Source organism: Oxyura jamaicensis, chromosome 2 (assembly GCF_011077185.1).
Source record: "Oxyura jamaicensis isolate SHBP4307 breed ruddy duck chromosome 2, BPBGC_Ojam_1.0, whole genome shotgun sequence".
Classification (NCBI taxonomy): Eukaryota; Metazoa; Chordata; class Aves; order Anseriformes; family Anatidae; genus Oxyura; species Oxyura jamaicensis.
This window is the reverse complement of record NC_048894.1, coordinates 2,655,201-2,676,460: the sequence shown is the minus strand read 5'-3', so window position 1 is coordinate 2,676,460 and position 21,260 is coordinate 2,655,201. Positions and strand designations below refer to the sequence as shown.

The 21,260-nt window shown below is 45.0% G+C and overlaps 1 protein-coding gene across 1 annotated transcript in view; it reads right to left on the bottom strand.

Moving 5' to 3' along the window:
- Positions 1-21,260, bottom strand: part of WNT3A (Wnt family member 3A) — a 101,003-nt gene that overhangs the window by 64,283 nt on the left and 15,460 nt on the right. Inside the window, exon 2 of the mRNA XM_035319678.1 lies at positions 20,018-20,154. Within this exon, the coding sequence (XP_035175569.1) occupies positions 20,018-20,154 (137 nt within the window). The remainder of the gene's footprint in view (positions 1-20,017; positions 20,155-21,260) is intronic.

Genomic DNA, 21,260 nt, shown 5'->3' with positions numbered 1-21,260 from the left:
TCACTAATGATTTACCTACATGAGAAGTCATTGCATAGCAACCTGGATTTTAAGTATGTTAAGTACTACCCATTTCTCACTAAACCTGAAATATAGATGGTCAAAAGGACATACGTTTGAATAATCCACGTTAAATTGTTTCAAAAGTAAATTATTCTCCTTTGAAAAGGGGCAAGTCACGTTTAGGGTTTAATTCATCTGAGACAGCACAGTTTCTGAAACATGCCTGTGGGACTGGCAGTTATGAGGCCGGACCTTTGGGAGACCTGAGCCCTTTTGGAGGGGCAGGTGAAGGCCCTTTGGATGGCACTGGACCCTTAAATGCCTGCAACAGTATTATACTGGGAGGTGGGCTTCACTTCTCCAGCTGATGACCTCAGCAATGTAGAGGTCTACCTCAAGTCATCCAGATTTCCTTTTCAGCAAAGAAGAGAAATACCCCCTTTTAGAGAACAGCTCAATAGGCTTTTTTTTTTTTTTTTCTTTTTTTTTTTTTTAATATATTTAGGATGAGAAAAATCCTAGGTGCCATCCATTTCTCCTCTCTATTGACAGTGAAGGAGTCAGAAGGAGATGTCTATTGCAGATGTCTGAACAAGGATGTCCTAGAGTGCCTCCTGAAGGAGTCAGTGCGCAGACATTGCTGCATGATAAATCCAGATCTCTGCTTAGGGCTCAATCTCATGGTCAAGCTATTCAAGCTCAAATTACAACATACTAGTTGACCCACAGCAATCCTACATATGTGGATTCCTAGCCTACAGCAAATGCTAGCGAATGTGATTTAAATTAACCCTTTTTTATTGTGGGTAAGCAAAGTCTAATTACTTCACTTGCTGCAGGCTAGCAGTGAGCACACAGACAGTTACCAAGGGTCAGCTGATGTGTGGTAACTTGTTACACCACAGAAACTTGATCATGAGTTTAATTTGCTATAACTTCCACACACAGGCAAACCTTTAGACCTGGATTCTAATTTCTGCGAGAGCCTCGGGCAGTACAAAATTGACTAAAAGTTGTATTAAGGAGAGGGAGCAGACACACCGATACCCCTCTCAGCTGGGAAGTACTGCGACACGATGGGCATGAGAAAATGTTCCTCCAAAATCTTCCGTTTTGCTCAAATGGAAGTATTGAACAATGGCAAAAGTGAAAAAATTAAACTCCTGAATGCTTGTCCAGATTAAAACATTAAGAGATACTTGTGTCACATAGCTAGAAATCTCATTGACTAGAGGCAACCAGCACCCACTGTAAAACAGCTATCTGTAACTAATAGAAAACAATAAAATGCATGAATTTCTTACAGATAAGTTATAAATAACTTAATAGCACTCTTGCTTCTGAGCCAGGAGAATAGGAAGTAAAGGTCACCAATGTCCTTAGTCATTGCTACAGTGATAGTCCTGCTAGCTCCAAGTCAGAAATGCCACTTCTTTGCTGTTTGCTATTAGAAACAATATATTTCAAGAGAGACACTGACCATTTTACCCCATTTCATCTATGTCATCTGCTGCCTAGGTAGAAGATAAGACACATTCAATGGCAATGTCAACATAAGGAGAGACCTGCTCAGCTCACCAAGCCCAGGACAGATTATGGGGCCTGGAATAAACTCCAGAAATTATTTCCTAGACATCTAGAGGTCCATAAGGGAATTTACTCAGCAGGGACAAAACTACAGACCAGACACTTAGGTTATATAAGTTTTGTTTGTTTGTTTGTTTGTTTGTTTTTATTATTATTATTTTTTAACCTAGCAGTGAAATGGGTACTAGTAGTAGTTCACTGAAGCCAGCAAAATTCACCTCAGAAGTAGACCTGAAGCAAGGTGATGGTGACTAATTCCCTACTGATAACGTCCACCAAGGGAAAGAATGGATTCTCCCTCCTTGACAGCTTCAAATCACAACTGAAAGCTCTTCCTAGAAATGCCTTTCTATCCAATACAACTTGTTGGGATGAGTAGGGAAAAATACGAAGTCCTCATCATCATCTTAATAAGAGCCCACAGAGCCTTGCATTCCAGCCCCATTCTCAAATGGGTTGAAAAATCAGACACCTAATGCTGAAGTTTCTCAGGATGGGACTCAGTTCACAGACTGAGACTTACACACTTAGATGTCTGCATACAAAAATGATATGTCCAAGAGGCCTAATTCTGGCTTGCTGAATGCACTGCACACAGAATTTTTATTTTTATTTTACAATTGTACATTATTTATCCAGGACTGCAGGTGTCCCCGGTCACCTCTGGGGTCAGGCTCTCAGTATTTGCAAGAAAACCCTGGAAATGCTGGACCTGTGTTATGCTAAAGAGCTGAGCTGGCTGCTCCCACCTTTCCCCCCAACTTCCTAAGCAATGCATATGTGTGGATTGCACTATACAAACAACTGAAATTTTCTTAAAAGGTCGGTGAAATACAATGCAAGGAGCAGGAAATAAGTAAAGGGAAAGTGTTCAAACATCATGGAATTACAGGAAAGTAGGTGAATGTTTCAAGGTGGAAAAATTAGGTCAATCTTGTTTAAATTTTGCAAAGCTGAGGCTCTGCATCTACTTAGAAATTAAACCTTAACTCTTCTGCCATAACACTAAGAATTAATTGCCATAGGACTGTGAAGGTCAGTGTAGATCAAGCCCATATTCTGCAAAGCCATGTTAGTTGCGATGACACCTCTCGTTTGCTCAGGATGTTCTGAGGAAACCTCACAGTTTCCATGTGGCCTTGACTGAATGCACATCCACAAAAAACTAATGAAGAGCCAAGGTTTATGCTTATGAAAGCAGTTGAGAGACAGAGACTTTCTCACTGTAGAGGTTTGAAGCAAAGCAAGAAGGAAGCTTCCAGAGATTCATAGCTTGGTTAAAAACTTTCCTGGAGTCAGGGTTGCTGTAGTGCTGGCACAATTAGATTTTGAAAAGACGTGTAGGTACTAGTAACCTTCTCAAGCCGTAACACTGTGCAAGCAGCTTCCGTAGCTTCCTTAGCCACGATGACCTCATATTTCATCTCTGCACTGTAATTAATTGCATTGGTGTGATATTTGTCAGCTGTGGTCCCCATCCTCTAGGGTATTTAGCTGTGCCAGGTCACGGCATTTCAGCTTTAAACAGGTTCTCAAGGCTGCAGGACTTCAATAGATTTGCCAAAACCTCTCCATTCACCAGGGCTGAATTCTCACAAATTCTCATGAAAGAAACAAATGCTCATGCCAAAGCTGGTTGCCTCGAACAGATTTCATTTCACCTCTCTTTAGCCATCTAAAAGTTAGGAATCCAGTTGATGACATCATCTAAGACCCCTCTGTCATCATTACAGAGAGATCAGTGCCTCAGAAGTGTAAGTTGCTCTGTCCTAAGATAGGTGTCTCAGACAAGTGGGCTGAATTGCCTTTTGGAGGATTTAGTCCCAGCAAAGTAAATGAACACAAAAACTACAAACTAGTTGTTTAATTTTGAAATGGCAGAAGTTTGTTGAAATTAATTCTACACCTTTGTGCTCTACATGTTTCTGTTTTCACTACAAAGATAATACCGTCCCCACTACAGCCCTAAATAAATTAGCACTTTGCACACCAGACTGGTAACAATGCTCCAGGTCTACAGAAGTATGGGAATTACCATTCTTGAGGCCAGTAACCTTTCTGAGAGAGGCCAGATCCAGCTGCCCCAGAAGAAAATGTAAGTACCCTGCACAGGACATTGGTGGAATATTATTTCCTTGCATGAATCTCATTCTGATCTTCCATAGCCAGAAGTCACCTTAAGCTCAGAAATAAAAGTTTTTCGTTCTCTCTCAAAAATAAATAAATAAATAAATAAATAAATAAATAAATAAATAAATAAAAATCATTGTCAGTCCTGAATATCGGCTATATCTCTGTAAATATTCTCTTGGAAAAATCTTTTGAAAAGTCCTCTTGAATCTTAAGTTTTTGGACTGATTAACATCCTCTTGTTTACCACAAAGCTAAAACCTAGCAGATGCTGCTTCTACCTTGGACAGATTAAAAACACACTTTCTCTGGGAAAGGAGGTCATTTTCAATTCTTTCCAAGAATAGACCTGCCTTCCCATTCAGTTTTCATTTTTTAATGTCAGGTTTTCACTTTCCTGAAAGTAACTTTGCAACGCAATACCTAGTTAAATTTATACATGTGCCTAAATTGGAAGAATTCTGCTCTTTGCACCAGAGAGGATTTGGGTCTTTTACCTCATATTGGTCAATATCACCAAGGATGTTCAAGGACTTCACAAGCACTTAAGACTTCTCATCAGCCACTCTTAAAAAAGGCATAAAAACCTTTTGGACACCAACTGGCATCACATCAATGACATCTGTCAGGCATTCAGGCACTCAGTCTTACCTCCCAACTTTAGCTGTCTAAAAGCTGGGTGTTTAGGCTGTTTCTAGAGTGGATGGAGAAAGATAGGCAACTCCAGACAGTGATTCATCACATCCACCAAAGATACCTATCTCAGGAAGGATGAATCGCCCTCAGAAGATGCCCATCTTTCTAGAGGGAGGTAAGATGATTTGCTCAGATATTTAAGCATTACATAGCTAAAATTAAGTAAGTGAATTCCATCCACAGAGGTCTGTTAGGGGAGTGTGCTGTTCACCCAATGGAGAGTAAGGATACAACTCCTTGTGTGCTTGGAAGCAGAAGGTGTCCTCAGACTTTCTCAGCAAGCCCTATTTTCAAACAAGGGTGTCCCATGCTGTTGGAATGCTACCTCAAAGACGAATTGAATCTTCCTAATTTAACTTGAAAGGAGATGCCTCAAGATAACTTGAGTCAGCCTGCCTCTGGGGTCATCATGAGACAAGGTCCCACCCTATAAGCAAGTGTTTTTTGACTGGAATGTTGGGACCAGTTCCTGGAACATTTTAAGGGCATTTTCTCTTGTTCTCTCAGTTGGACCCATGCACGGTTATACTCAGCCTGCTCCCAGGCACTGCTGTCTATCTCTGTAACCTTGTAAGTATCCCAGACCAGTATGCCAGGAACTGAAATCAAGGTCTTCTCTTTGGAGCTGCTGTTATCCTTTGTGGCCATTTCCCAGGCCTATGGGAAGTACACGAAAAAGTGCTGAGCACCCACTGACCTCAAGGCAACCTGTAAGCACTGCTCATCTCCCAACCACACCATCGTTTCTTCAGAGGGCTAAATGGTGTTTTATAAGCCTAGCTTCATATCTCCACATGTTTAAACCTCTTCAGGGCTCAGGGGCTGGCTGTGAGAAATGGGGATATTAACATTAGTCAGTGCCCAGAAGGTCTCTGACTACGAGGCAGGCAGAGCTTGTGAGGTGTTGGTAGACTATCTGCCCATGTTGGTTAAAGCTGGCTGCAGGGCTCTCAGGTGGAGCTGCTCTCTGCCAAAAGAGTGCAACGGAGTCAAATTCGGCAAATCATTTCTGGCAGACCAAAAATGCATTAAAAGAATTGCAATTGGAAATATTGAAATGGCAGATTTAGGGATTTGGTAAAACAGAAGAATTTGATATACTTTTTTTTTTTTTTTTTTTTTTTTTTTTTTTTTTCCAGGAAGAATTCTCAAGGGTGCTGAGATTGGAGGCACAGAACCAAGCTACTGGGAATCAAAGCAGGGTGTGAGCCATGTGAACATCTATGCGAATGTTCTTACCCCCTGGTATAAATGAACCATCTTGCACTTATTGCAGGGTAAGAGCATTCACACGGGCAGTTACCACAGAAAAACTGGCATCTCATTAGATCACACCCTAACTTACCTTGTGGTAATTTGTTCATGTGCCCATCCCCTAAGGTGCCATTCCCAAAGTGAAGTTAGAGGACGCAATGTCCCCTTTATACTCATAGTCAGCAGCTTAGTGGTTAGGGCACTCATCCACGGTATGGGAAAATGAGCTTCATAAGTTTCCTCTGCTTGACTTGAAGCAGGATTTTGAACCCAAGTTTCTTAAATCTCAGTAGCACGCTCTAGCCAACAGATTCTGTTCCACAGAGCTACCAAATCAATTATTCACATTGTTTGAGTCTTGGTCAACAATGGAGACTCCACCAGAAACCTGTGGAGCTCAGAGCAGGAGCTCTCAGCTTAACACCCGTAGTATCTGAGAGCTGGGTGCAGACCAGGATAGGTACTAGATAGAAGGATTCTGCAAATGCTGAAGCCCATTAGGATACACACAAAAGTTCTCGCAATGTTGTCTTTGCATGCCCCAAAACCCCATCCAGCTCCTAGCCAAGTTTTGCTACACGTTGTCAGATATATACAAGCCTTAACTGGGATCCTTCTCTCTCCTGCAATGGGATAGGAGATGGGACTGAGAGATATGCCTATAATTTACATACATTATTAATGTATGTCCCTGATAGCATGTATAATAATGTGCTATGCATCAGACCAACACAGGAATGATTCTCCCTGCTCTCAGGCTTGATCTCAGCCTGTGTGACCCAGCTTGGTGCCTGTGCATAGAAAATGACCAGAAATGCTCAGATATTTAGGATAAATACAAAGCTAAGCAGCAGCTTCCTGGCCCAGAGTCAAAGTATGAAGCAATTTGCAGGATTAAGACTTAAATGAGTTAAGAGGCTAAGACACAAGACAAAAAGAGACAAGTGGTACGTGCTGTCCTGCTTCGGGGGACAAGAGGTGGCTGGGAAACACGGGCCTTCAAACAGTGGAACCCTCCACTCCCCTTGAACCTTCTGAGAAAGTTCATTCACTTCATCTCTTCCTCAGTCATATGGCGCAATACATCTATCAAGAAATTAATGGTATAGCCCATTCCATTTTCTCCTTCCTCCCCAGAATCACACGGTCAGAATGAGAAGGAAAGGAGAAGATGAATGGATGAAAAAAAATACAGAGCAAAGAATTATTTTGTGGGCAGTAAAACACGAGACCACTTACTTCTCTGTCTGCCTGTCTGGATGTCCAGGAAAAATGCATGCACACATGTATGCATACATGCTCACAGACATGAACATGCACACACACTGCAGCCTCTCCCTCTGCAAGTCACATCTCTCCTCCTGTTAGCTGCTCATTTCTCTGCCACTCGTGCTTATCCTAGAAACTCTGCCAAGAAAAGCTCACTTGGTTGATGGGTTCAAATGACATTAGGGGGACAAGAAGGCAAGCAGGAGGATTGCTTAACCCTTGGCTCCTGTGGAAACCAGCTGTAAGAGATGGAGCAGAGGAACAAGGTGTCTGAGAACCTTTCCATGAGTCCCTCCCTGTTCCCAGCCTGCCAGCCCTTTCAGTGGCACGAAGCTCATGCCCTGAAGGATGTCAGTCTCCCTGCACAAGCTCTCCCATTACGATTACACTTCTGCAGTTTAAAAACAAACTTTGGAAGGGACTTTCACGGAGAAAGGGGCCAACATTGGCTGGAAAGCACACAAATTATACGTGAGGTGTCTATATCTATTCTCTCCTAATATTAATAATAAAGTCTAACTTAGCATAGTAGTGCCTGAGGCTAAGATCATGCCTAACTTAAAAACCAGACAGGTTTAATAGCAAAACCTATACACAGACCTGAAATGTAGGCAGTTTAAAGGGATGTTCACAACACTTCTATCACTATTCCATTCTATCGATGCCACCTTATCCTTTTGGGATCAAAGAAAATCCCAGGTATCTTTTCTGACATCTTTAAGATAAAGGAAATTTAAGATAAGCCAAACTGTTCCGCATTCACAGTAACAGAAACAGTCTGGGAATTTGAGGTCTAGACCGCACAAGTGTGTGAAGAAATTTGTACAGATCTCCTTAGCAAGGTCAGCAGAACCATAGAAATCTCCAACTCACTTAAAAAGTGCATATAATATTTGTTTAAGCTCTTACAAATATGACACTCTCTAATGCATTTAAAAGGAAAATATGTTAAAAAAATCAAAGCCAGTTCCTATTTGCCAGGTATACACGGGCTCAGGAGAAGGCAACAGTAGCTGATGATTTGTAGTGATTTCAGAACTGGGATTGGCCTTGAGGATGGTATCTGTCACAGTACCTCCACGTAGCAATTCATTACCAGTTCCAAACATTAGCCCAAAAGACTATGTCTTTGACCTATGTCTTTGCCCGATGACGCTTCTGCAAGAGCCTTTTTCAAATCAGCTTTTGCCTCATAGGCAAACACCACAGAAACCCCCAAAGGACAGAATTTTACAGAAACACAAACTCCTTGCCCATGGGGACCCACACCAGTGGTCCATATGAGTCTAAGAGATTGCAAATGATGGACCTTGGGCACTTGACCTAACCATATTCATTTAAAGTCAGGCACTCGGGTAGTCATCTTGGTTCTCCTGACCACCAACACAGAGACTGGCTACTACAGAGAGTCATTGCATCCTAAGATTGGCATCACAGATAGGTCTGATGAGTCACAGTGAGGAAGTGTCAGTTTTCATTCATTGACTAGAGAGGGAACCTAGATGACTACTTCAGATGAGATGTCCAGCTCTGAGATGGAGTATGACGAGTCCTGCTCAGCACGGCTGCAGTGCATAAGCATTTTGTATATCTCTACGGTAATGTGAACAAACCTAAGCTCTTCACTCATGGTCTCTGTCATACTGACTCACAAGTGTCCAGCTGCCCTGGCTGTTATCCTAACTCCAATGTTTTTGGAAACAGTGAGTCAAAGGCAAGTCCAGCACAGCTCTTCTACCCATACCTCAGGCTCTGCTCAGTGACCCCATTCTCTACATTGAAATCGGATATGTGCAGCCTGCCTCTGCTAGAGACTATAGGATTTTTTTATTTTATTTTATTTTCCTCCCCCAGCTGATTCTCATCCATCCACGTCACCAAACTATTTGTTTAAGCTTGTGTAGTGCAGAAAAGGAATATGACCAGAGATCTCATATCCTAAGGACATGCTTTATCCCCAGGGTCATATTTTTCCCCTGGTTTATCACAGCCTACAACTCATCAGAGATTCAAGGACTTCCATATTTTCTTAATCTTCTTGTACTAAAGATGGCAAAACTGGGCTCTTCCATACAGGAACTGAAAGAGGAGCCTGTGCTAGCTTGCACTGAGTCTGTTCCTGGAAATTGAGGGCAGGCCAGAATTTCTCAATTTATTCCGGATGAGTACCAACGTCAGAGGCAATAGGAACTACCACTAGCAGCACTGCTGGTGGCAGACACAACAGCTAGGTTAGCTGAGATGTGTTTGCGGCTGTAAATATATGCCAGGCTATATAACCCTTGAAGTAGTTTCCACACTACAATTTGGAGAGTCTTTTGGTAGACCTTGTAGATGTAATTTCAGTGGAGCTGTTAGAAAACTGTGCTGACAAAACACTGCCTTATATGATGACTGAGCTTGAACATTTCCTGCATCAGGAGACTGCGACTACACATTGCATCAGCAGGACAGATGGACTCACTGCTCGTTTCTATCACAGACTTCCCATATGCCTGTGGGCAAGTTGCACCAAGGGTTTCAGCGGCCACTGAATTAGCATTTCCCTGTCTGATTCCCAATCTTCTGCTAATGTGTCTTATCTATTCCCTTTCAAGTCAGTTGTTTGCCCCATCTGTCTGGACCATGTTACTCTTTCAGGCAAGAACTCATTCCCACTGCGCCCTTTGTCTCCTGTTGTTAGTGACTTCTAAGTTTTGCAATCAAACCGCTAATATCCATGACCTGTCTTGTTAGAAAAACACTGTGATCCAGCAAGCTCCTTCCTCATCCAGTTGATATTATTGTTAGTAATGACTCAGTTCTAACTACCTTTTATATCCACTGCTTCTTTACAACTGTGATTTAGGTACATTTAATCCAGCCTGTGGCACGTGAGGATGGATGAGATGATTTCTTGTTTGAATGAGTTAATGATGGTACAAGTTGTGTCTATTATTGCAAACCCATGGTAGGATGCAACTCCACTAACCTAAGGTGCCTAATAATTAGTTAAATCTCTGTTGCTCACCCTCTGTTCTCTCTATGGCATGTGATGCTCATGTTCAGCAAAACAGCTTTCAGACCCTGGCAATCAAGCAGCCACTTTCTCTCTCTAGAGATTTACACTGTTTGTAAATGAGAGTGTATCAAGGCCTTGAAAAATATCAATACACTTTGTTCTAGCCAGATGGTAAATGGGCTAGGCTGGACTGGCCTTCCTAGTCCCTCAGAAGGCAGGATCCCTTACTACCATAGGAGATAAGAAAAAAGAAAAAAAAAAAAAGAGAAAAAAAGAGAGAAAAAGACTATATCAACACACACACACATCAAAACACCTCTAAACCATATTCCTAGCATCTGCACATCAGAAAGCAATGTTTCCAGAGCCTCCAGAATGGCTCTTGACCACCACTACAAAGCCAACCTACAAGGACAGGCAGCATCCCTATGGTATGCAGGGTCAAGTGAAGCTCTCCTGGTCTGGATTGGTAAGGCAAAGTCATTCACAACAAATGCATCAGGTCTGCTTTTCCCACTGAAGAACATGCTGGAAAAATAAGAAATTCTTTCATTTCTTCATAAGAAATTATTTCAAATGCCCTTCCGACATATGTGAATTTTTCTCAGCTCTTTTGTAAATATGTGGAATGCAACACCAGGACTTCAGGTGACAGATTTTTAAAGATATTTCAGTCTCTAAAGATGTAAAGAAATGCCTACTGGGATTTTCAAAAGACTCTCCTAATGGAAGCATCCTCGTAATGATCTACGGGCAAGGTGGATCGTTAATTGCCTAGATGCTCCTAGCTTTTAGGAGTGTATTGAAAGGGAAAAAAAAGGATCTGAATCCATCTATTCAAAATGAGATATGTTTGTCTGACCTTGTCATCCAGGATCCTATTGCAGGCAATGGTGAGAAAACTGGCACAGCTGGGGAGTGATTCATCCCATCTGAAAGAAAATGTCTAACATACCTCAGATGAGTTGCATCCTATTTGTAGCCAATAACTCTAAAGAAAACTTGGCTAGAGACTGCTGATGTGGAAAGGTGGTTCTCCCTCCTGAAGGGATAGGAGTCAGATCTGGATCCCCCAGAAACCAGCATTAACCAGATTTTATGCCTCTAAAGGAGCCATGAGTCTCCCAGTAAATTCTCCAAACCTCATCTGACACCCAGTGGTATTTCCATACTCTTCACTATGCTTTGGAGAACACCTTGCCTGTCCAGCAAGAGCTTAAACTGCCCTGATACTTCCCAGTTACTATAGTCTTGTAAAAAAATGGAAATGCTCCCTTAAGCCTGCGAGGATTTCGAGTTGCTTTCTGTCAAGCCACACAACACTGTCTAGCAACAGGCTCTATTGTTGTTCTTCTGGGGGCAGAGGGACAAATTGAATGGTGGGCTTGGCAACTGTTCAAGGAGTTTCATTCCTGCCTTCCCACCCCTAAGCAGATATCTCTATTAGACAAGGTGCACTCTTCTGGTAGCAGAAGAAATCCCTGCTCTGCTCAGTGCTGCTTGGCCTCGTCTCACAGGCTTGGCTGCAGCAGAGTTGGTTTCTGCCTTCTCTCACTGCTCTGTCCCACAGTGGGAATTCTGCCGAATAACAGCAAATTCCTTGGAAGCCTGCGTGTGCCCAAACTCTACCATAAAAAACTGCATCTTCCAAAAGGGATGTAGAGGGAATATGAAAATGGAAAAGCAGAATTTGGAGGTGCAGACTGGGAAAAGAGAGAGGATTTTATTTCAGGGAACTGAAAATAAAACTAAGTCAGATAAACTCTTTGAAATGCAGATATAATTCTTGAATCTTTAGGAGTGATGGTATCCTCTGCTGAGACACCCGTCATGATGGGGAAGCAAGAAAGCTATTTTGAGTATTATTTTGTAAGTTTTGAGATGGTTTTCTGTTACAAGCTTGTATCAAAGACTTGTGGATGTGGTTGGAGGACTGTGGGAGACTCTGGATGTGTTTGGCAGCTTAGGATAAGGAGGATGAGGAAGATATATTTGTGCTCTGCAGTGTGCTGGATTAGAGGAGGGGTTAAATGTGTTACAGAGAAAGCTGCCAAACTCTCAAGCTGCTTAGGCTTTCAGCAATGATGCTGAGACATGAAAAAATATAAGACTGTGAATTTGCTGAGGAGAGGGGTGGCCTAGAGGATTTTAGCACCAGCCTAGATGGCATGTTGTGACAGCTAGGAAATAGGCAAATGAACAAACTCTCAAAATGCAATCCCTGTCTTGGGAATAATCTGACAAAACCGGGATGCCAGTGGTGGGGATTTCTCTGAGCTGACTGTTTCAGCTCCTCCATAGTCACAGAGGGCTTAACCATCAGAAAGTGCCCATTTCTCCCCATCACCAAATGGACCCAAGAGCACCTGTCTTGGATGGAGACATCTAAACTACAGAAATAGGTAAAATAAATTCCACCCTAGGCCTCACACAGTTGTTTGCAGATGGGCTTCAAGAGGCGCTGAGATTGTCTAGGTTTTTTTTTGACCAGTTTCTGATGCTCAAAAAGAAGCATGTCATCCATGGACCTTATATGGTCCCCACTGGGCCAGTGAGGACAACCAGGATGCCATCAGGCATCTTAACTGGCAGTAGATGTCTACCTATGCACGCTCACCTGACAGAAATCCACGTATCTTCATTTTGAAATTAGTTGTCTTTCCTGCAAGACGCGCTTAAACTGAACACCAGGATTGATACACAAGGACAAAGTGAGCTTCCATAATTTGTGATAGACTTGAAGTCAGGCTAGAAATGTGGGGGTCTCCCATGATTCAAGCTCAAGAAGCCCCTGAGGCATTCTATGAGCCACCTAAGCAAACCTGAGTTCCCCCATGAAGAGGAGAAATGGCCACCCCTGATAGCAAGGGCTCTGATGTGAGACCTGTGATGTGAGAGGGGACTCAGCCCCACATTGTGACATGATCTTGCTGGTGATGCTATAATTCTGTGATTCTATGATGCCATGCCTCGGGGTGTGGAAAGATGCAGTGAGAGAAAAGCATTTTACATCAGTATGGTGTAGGAAGGGGTGAAAGCATGTTGGAAAAGTAACAGCATCCCTGCTAAGAATTATCACTATACCATAAAAAGCATAACTGACTCATATTGATACTAGAACAGAAACTGATGGGGAGACCAAAGGCACCTTGAACTCCTTTGATGGCCCAGGCTCTACAAATGCAAAGTGCTCTCTGGGTATCAGCAGCACCCAAGTGGGAAGGGGACTGCGAATATGCAGGTGACAAGCAAGGAAGAGACAAACAACTTCTTTGTGATGCGTAATGCTCTCCCCTGGCTTAAAGGCCGTTTTTAAAAGCAGTGCCCTATGTTAAGAGTTCAGAACAAGGGAGTTAATGTATCGGTTCTCTTTCCCCTCCCCTTGCTTTTTGCAAGCACTGGTAGAATTTGGAGCGAGCTGGTGATCTGCTGAATTTTTACACATTGAGCTAAGATTATAATAGGATTCAGAGCAAACCTTGCCACTTTTAAAGGGACAGAAGGGAAGAAAATCATTACAAGTGACCCAGGCTAAACTGAAACATTTAACACAGACAGCACCAGGAGTGGCTTTTCTGCAAGACTCACCGTGGGCCTAACGCAGCAAAGCCCTGGTACGCAATGGGGAGCTCCTTACAGACTTCCCTGGGTGCTCACCTCCCTTCAGGGTGAAGCTCCACTGAATCTGATAACCCTGGGCCTCCATTTGGTGGTGTCAGCAAAGCAGAGCTGGGTTCAGTGAGATGGGATGGGAAGAGCTCTTCCTGTGGTCTTGGGGCTGTGCCCCATCAGGCCTTACCTGAGCACGTGGATGAGACATGCATGCTCAGGCCCATACTCCTCTCTCTCTTATTTTTCCTTCCTATCCACTATTTCAGTTTTTTATTTATTTATTTATTTATTTATTTATTTTTCCCTGGCATCATCACCTTGGCAGCAGCCCCACCTGACTGGGCAGCAAGCATCAAGCTCCACATCACCCGAAGACATTGGATGCCTATTTTGGGCCTAGAAACCTCTTCTCTGTCTTTGCAGTGAAGGTCTCCAGACCTCCTGCACATTTCTCCTCTCCTCTTCCAGCCCCTGTAGACATTTTGTGAACCAGAGCAAGCACATGAGCCCAGTCCTGCTCCAGCAAGGAAATTTTGACATGGATTTTGGTGGAAGCAGGACCGGTCTACCCCTGCTCGCAGAAGGCCTTGGGGATGGGACTGTGTCCTCAGCACAGACACTGCACTAAACCCAGCTGTCCAAATGCAGCGCTTGTGACTCAGAGCCCGGAGGATTCCCCCTGTGACACACTTGTGCAATGCTTGTTAAGTGCTGTCATTATGCCCAATAAAGCCCTTTGAAATGTGGCTGGGTTATTTGAATCATGCTCTCGAGGAACACAAGTACGGGCTCCTTTCCTCAAGGAAGGCCGGTGCTGAGCGAGGGGGAAGCATGTGCTTTGACACACGGTTGTCTTGTTGGGCTTTTGTCACCCTCCTGCAAATGCAAAGCAAGAATATCTGCTCCTGGTGAGGTCTAGCACAGAACAGCATCCTTCCTCTGCTGCTTTGAGAAGTGGCAAAGCACCAGTAAGTGCAGTAAGAGGTGCACAGACTGAGCCCCTGGCTCATCCCAGCTGTAGGAAAAGGGGTGTGAGCAGGACGGGCATCCCATGGGTTTGGGATGGAGACACCAGCCCTGTTTCTCCTGGTACCTCCAGGGTAAGAACAGCAATCTATAGCTTTTCTTTCCTAAGAGACATCACAGATTCAAAGCAAAAGCCAAGGTTCCTTCAGTGTGACCCTTTAGAGGGATCAGTTAAAATGACATTTTTTTGGCAAATAAAACAGGGGCAATGGCCATTCCCCAGGCCTAGATTTACAGCTGAATATGGAAAAAAAATGCCATGTGCACAAGTGAAAAGTTCCATCAAAGCAGCACAGGAGTTCAGAGAGGAGAATAAGACCCACCTATTTCATTAATGTCTGCTCCCTGAAGCAATCACCTCTTTATCCTGCCTAATGTTGTGCACTGCAATAGCACCCAAGGACATGGAACCTGTGTAGAAAGGTCTTTAGAAAGAAGAAAAGACCTGCCTTCCTTTAGTGAACCAGAAATCCAAGTGTCTTGGTGCTACAACCAGCCCTGCCGCAGGGCTCATTGTATGGCTCAGGACAGGGCCTTTAAAGTCTTCTGCCTCTGCTTATCCATCTGTAAAATGGGAATAAAAATCATCGTCCTCCTTCCTGGGTACTTAACAGTGCTTAAGCCATGTTAGTAAGTGCTCCATGATTTTCAGGTGAGATGTTTTAGAGGTGTTCAAAGGTGTGCAAAGGTATGTTTTGCCTCTGGAGCTATCCAAAAAGAGCTGGGTAGCAAAATAATTCACTTTTATGTATTCTTTGTTAGAAAAGGCTGGTTTGTTTGAGCCAATGCTTTGGTTCAGTGCTTTGAATATCAACTTTCCGGGTTTTAGGTTGCCAGCTAATAAAATCCTCTTAAAATGAACATAAATAATTAAATAATTAAATAAAAATCAATGAGTGTATCAGGACAACACTGTTTAGTAAAAGTAGACTAAAATCTGAGTAGATGACGGCTCTTGTTTAGCACTCTCTGTGCTTCCTGGGAGTATCCTAACCATCCCCATATTTGAAACAGGGGCAACACTCTTGTTAGGACCTTGCCAAGTTTACTGTTCTTCCCATGACAGAGACTTGTATGACCTTGGTCCAGTCACTCAGTCTCATGGCACCACTCCTCCATCCCTGGACTATGCTAGAGACAACATTAGAGTCTGCTTCTCCAGTACCACCATGAAAAAATGGAGATGGTAAGATATTTGCTTTACACTTTGCACAATACATGCCAAGTATAGACCCCACAAGAGGTCCTACTGCTTATGCTGATGCAGCATGGTCCCCTCACCCAGCTGCCCTCTGTACCCAATGCTCTTTGGGTCCAATCATCCACACTGCGCTGAGGAAAATCCAAGCTGGTGGAAGAGTTGGTGTTTGAGAGCAGGCTAAAGCATCCTTCTCTGATTACATACTGCCTGGCAAAACAGGGCCATGTAAGATAGTGTTGTAACATAGATATTATATATATAAAGGTAATTCCCAAGCCTTGGGGCAAGGGTGGGAGAGGGCTTGATGAACAGGGATTGCACCGCATATAGCTGAAGTGCAGCCACCTATGCAGAGGAGCATGACAGCTGCTTAACATCCTACTGCAAACAGTAGCAGAGGAAATTAAGATGAATGCTATTGCCTCAGAAATGTCAAAATCCCCAGCTCCGGTTAATCAAGCAGGGGAGGAACAGGCACATGTAATTCATGTTTTTGAGCTCTAGAGATTGCTTTAGGAGCTCTGATGTCAATGTGCATGGCTCACACTGTCCCTTGGGTGACCTTCCATGGCTCTGCCTCCCTCCTGGCTAACGAGGAAGGATCACCTCTCACTTAACCTACACACTCTCTGCCAAACCTAAGCTTCGGTTTCTCAAGTGCAGAGCCTGCCAAGACTCAGCTTGGTTCTCTAGGATTTGCAACGAAAGGAGAATCGGGTTTCTCATGGGATCCAGAACCCCGCTTGGCTTTCATCCACCCCAGTGCAAATCAGGGGCTGTTCCCCCCACCCCAAGGTGGACAGATGCCAGGAGACACCTGAAACATGGCACAAGCCAGGACTTCATCTGCACATGGCTTTTATTGCAGTGATGCCACCAAACTCTCACAGGGACACATTCAGCAGGTGAACCTGCATACTGCTGGAGTAATGCCATGGGGTCACTTGTCTTTCTATTGGCAAGGCTGGCATCCCACCCTGCTTCCATGCACTTGCATTTCCTGAATCACAAGAAATGGGGATGGAAAGATCCATTAGATCACTTTTTCCAGCCTTTTTGGGCTGTAAAGTGACTACTGCAGAACAGCAACAGCTTTGGCCAACCTCATCCTACTTGGATGATTCAACCAATAGTGCTTTTGTTGCTGGTCTTGGAGAACAAGAAATAACAGCCTAAAATCAGTGCAAAACGAGGTCATAGACAGGAAAATATTTCTAACACTCACTCTTCACAGCCACTTCATGATGCTGGCCTGGCATCTTCAGTGACACTGCTTTTACTCTGCTGCCAGCAGTTATTGCTTATCTCCTTACCCAGCTCATAATGGGGCCAGTCTCATCCCTCCCCACTTAGGATGTGACACAGATCTTACAGAGAGCAGCAGATTGGACAGGAGCTCTACCAACTCTCACCCATCAAACCCTTATGATACTTTTTCCTTTCCTTGTGCCACTTCTGACATGGGGAACCTCCAGTGCACCCTGGCCAGACCACACCGCATCATCTGCGTCCTACCAAACCCTCAGGTATGGGTGCAAGAGCAGCATAAACCACAGCAACTACTTCTACGTCAAGTCACGCAGGGAAGGGATTTCACCCACTTCTGTGCAGCCTTGCTCCAGTGCAGAGTAGCCAGGTGTCGGCCCAAGATCAAGACCTTGCAGCTGACTCTCAGGACTGGATCTCATGTGCTTCTGCACTTTCCTTGGCTACCCCCAGCTGGGGAACATCACACGAGGCTCCTAGGGACAAAGAAAGTGACACACCACCAACCAAAAGGGTGCTGCCACACAAAGCCCTTGTCGGTGACCATCTCCTCTGCTGCGGCATCCCCCTCCAGCCCTTCCCCAGGCACACGCTGTAACCACTCAGCATGCACCAAGCTACCTCGCACCCCAGGAAGAACAAGATATGAGATGCCAGCTGGCAGGTTCCTGCCGTGGTGAGGAGGTCTGCCCATACTTCTGATTCTGCTCAGCCATCTCCTCCTGCAGGCACCACCTCCCGGGATGCGGGGGGGGGGGGGGCAGATCCCCAGCACTGCAGCTCATCTTTTAGTGCTGGTTTTTCTTCCTTAATCAAACCCTTCTCCCTCCTGAACCTCTCCTGTACTCTCTGACTGTCCTCAGACCAAGTCCAGCATCATGCCACTGATTAAAAAATTAAATAAAATGTTTTTCCACGGGGCGTGCAGCCAGCCAGCCAGCCAAGGCGGTGCAAGTTAGCTGGGAAAAGCTGTAATTCTGTTCATGCTGCCAGCGTGGCATTGCTTGTGCCCCATACCCCAACAGGACAGGAGATATCTAATCCCCTCCGCTCATGAATTCTGCTTTTGATTTTCCTAAATTTCCTTTCTTCACCTAGTCTGGTCTCTCTTTTATTAAAAAAAAAACAAACAAAAAGAACCCACAAATAAAGAGCACTAATTTTTGGAAAAACAAAACAAAACAAAACAAACATATATATATCCATGATATATATGTATATATATATTCTGTTAATTTGGCCCACGGGATGCAGAAGAGCCTGCTGCTGCTACCAGTGCCTGCTTTAGGTCGCAGGGTGCAATGCTGTGCTGTGCTGGGGAAAGTCCCCTGGGGTTCCTGTGCCACAATAAATCACACCGGCACGTCCCTGCAGACTTGCCACATCGGTCCCAATAGGAACCGGCACCTTCTTCTTTTATTACTTTAAATCATTATTTTCAAAGCCTATTTCATCCCTTTCTGTAAATTTGTTATTTGGAGACTTTAGTCTCCAAGATGCTCCCATAACTTTCTCCCCCGTGGCTGCTGAAAGGATGCGGACAGAGCACGAGAGCTCCGGGGGATCTTTCTTTTTTTTTTTTTTTTTCCTATGTTTTCTTTACCCTTATTCTTTTTTTTTTTTTTTTTTTAACATACCATGCATCCGGGGCTGTGCAGAGCCCACCCAGCACTGCACAGCTCGATTTTAAACAGGTGCCCCTATGCCATGGTGGGAACGGCAACTTAAAGAGCACGGCCAAGGCAGGCGCCCTGTGTGGAGGCGATTACAGTAACAGATACGTGCCCACTTGCTCCCCCCTGACAAACACACACTTGGTGTTTCCCCTAATTTCTTTCCTTTGGGAGAATAATTAACCAAGCCCTACAGGAAAGTATCGTTTCTTAGTCCCTGCTTTTGCTCAGATTGTCTCGAAGCTGAGAGCAGAGTAGGTATCTATAGCTCTGTGTGCATTAGGGGGAGTTTACATTTTAATTAGAAACTATTATTCACGGAGGGGGGGCGGCACAATTTGGGAATGGTAAATTACAGATTTGCTGCTCCAAGCAGTCAAGCAGCTAGGAGGAGACGTTCAGGAGGCTTTAAACAGAGAGGTTTGGGATGAGATGTTTGTTGCTTGCACTATCCAACTAAAAAAATTCTGGCCCTGTCTCCCTTCCCTGCGGTCCAAAAAAAAAAAAGGACAAAATTAAATTAAAATAAAATAAAGAAGGGTGATCGATTTGCTAAATAGTCTAGTCTGGGAGCAAGCTGTCCTTGCAGAGCGTGATCTGGCCAGGAGAAAAGAAGCTGCACTGCCGCGGTTGTGGTCTCCAAAGGACCCCCGTGCTGCCCCTTCAGCCTCTGGGTGTCTGGGGCTCCGGCCGGGGGGGTGCCTCTGGGTTTATATCTTGCTTGGGGATAAATAAAGAGGGAAAGGGATATGTACGGGGGGGAATTTAGGCAGCACACGTAACAGCACCCGGCCTCTCCTTTGACTCCCCCACCCCAATCAAAACCTCCTTTGCATTTCCATGGCCTAAGGGGGCTTGCTCTCTTTGCAAAATAAACGTCTAAAACCGCTGGTTGGCACCAAGGGAAAGAAGGAAAGGGGGAGAAGAGGAAAATAAAATACTAAAAAGCATTCCCCCCCCCACCCCGATCCCTGGCACACCTGCAGCCCCGGCTGGAAGCTGAGCTGCCCTCCCCAGCGCCGGGCACCTCTGCGGGTCGGGGGCTCGGAGCCGCCCTGCCCTCCTCTCCCCTCGGTGGGTGACAAGGGAATATTTATGTTGGTATTGGAGGAATGCGCTTCCTTCTCCAATCAGGAATGCAAGCGGAGTTTCTAATTATAAGTTAGATCGTGGCTGGGAATAAAAGATTGCTTTTTAATGACTCCCGTCCAGGTGCTCTTGCTGCCTGTCTTCCCAAGCGCGCATTTGCATTTTATTGCCTTTCTCCCATCCCAACGAATTCCCTGCTTTCAGACATACCTGACATAGTTGGAGAGGCTGCCTTCAACACCCTCACCTCTGCACCGCCGGGCAGCGCGGAGCCGGCCCCCAGCTCCTCCGCCACCCTGCTGCTGCCACCTGCACCCCGCTCCCCCTTCCCGGCCGGGGGCCGTGCACTTTTCCAACGATAATATATATTTTTAGCATTATTATTATTATTATTATTATTTTAAGGGGGGTGGTTGGGGTGATTATTCACAGCACCGCCCCGGTACCCCCGCAGCGACCGGCTCCTTCTCCGAGATTCGGGGAGCCTCCGCTCCGAAGCCTTGGGGTGTCCTCACAGCCTTGGGGTGTCCCGCAGCTTTGGGGTGTCCCCGCGGTCCTGGGGTGTCCCTACAGCTCTCGGGTGTCCCCACAGCTCTCGGGTGTCCCCGTAGCCCTGGGGTGCCCCCGTTCCCCCTGCACCGCTCCGCACCAGCCGGAGAAGCGCGGAGCTGGAGCCTTCCTAGGGCTTCCCTCAGCCCAATTACCTCCGCGGGGTAATTAGAGCAGATCGTGCAGTTACATGCCTTTGCCCAGCACCATTTGCTTGTTGTGGGGGAGAGCGAAAAGCCTCTTAAAGGCGTAGGGGGAGAGCGCGGAGAAGCAGCGGCGGCCCGGCCCCAAATGCGCGGAGCTTGGGGGCGCGCAGGGCTCCGCGCATCCCCGGGCGCATCTCCCCCGGCCCCTGCTCTGCCCCTGCACAGCCAGCCCAGGTTGCTCTGCCTCGCCTCACCTCCGTGCTCTTTCTTCCCTCTCACCCCCTCCTTCCCTAAATATTCCTTAAAGCGAAGGGGGGGAAAAAAAATAATAATAAAAAAATGTTTTCATCCTTTTCCCCCCTCCTTCCTTCCACCTGACTAGCTCGAAATCACCTTGAAATGCTCATGTCAACTTGTATCATTATCTCTTTAATTCAGGCAGTGCCTTTTGTTCTTCACAGGAGAGGATCAAAGCACTTAAAAAAAAAAAAATAACTTTCCGATCGCTCTCGCTCGCTCTCTCTCTTTTACAGTAGGAGAAGGAGAGATCAGGTATAACCCAGTCAAAATAAACAAAGTGAATGCATAAATAAAAGAGGTGAAATGCAGGTTCTAAGAACTTGCTGGCGCTGGAACAATCCCACCTCTTTAGCTGAGTGGCAACGAAAGGAGAATTTCAAGTCATCTTAAGCGCAGGGGTTGCAGAGAAAACAGAGGAGGGGAAAAATAAATGAAAATGAGAGGAAAAAAAAAAAAAA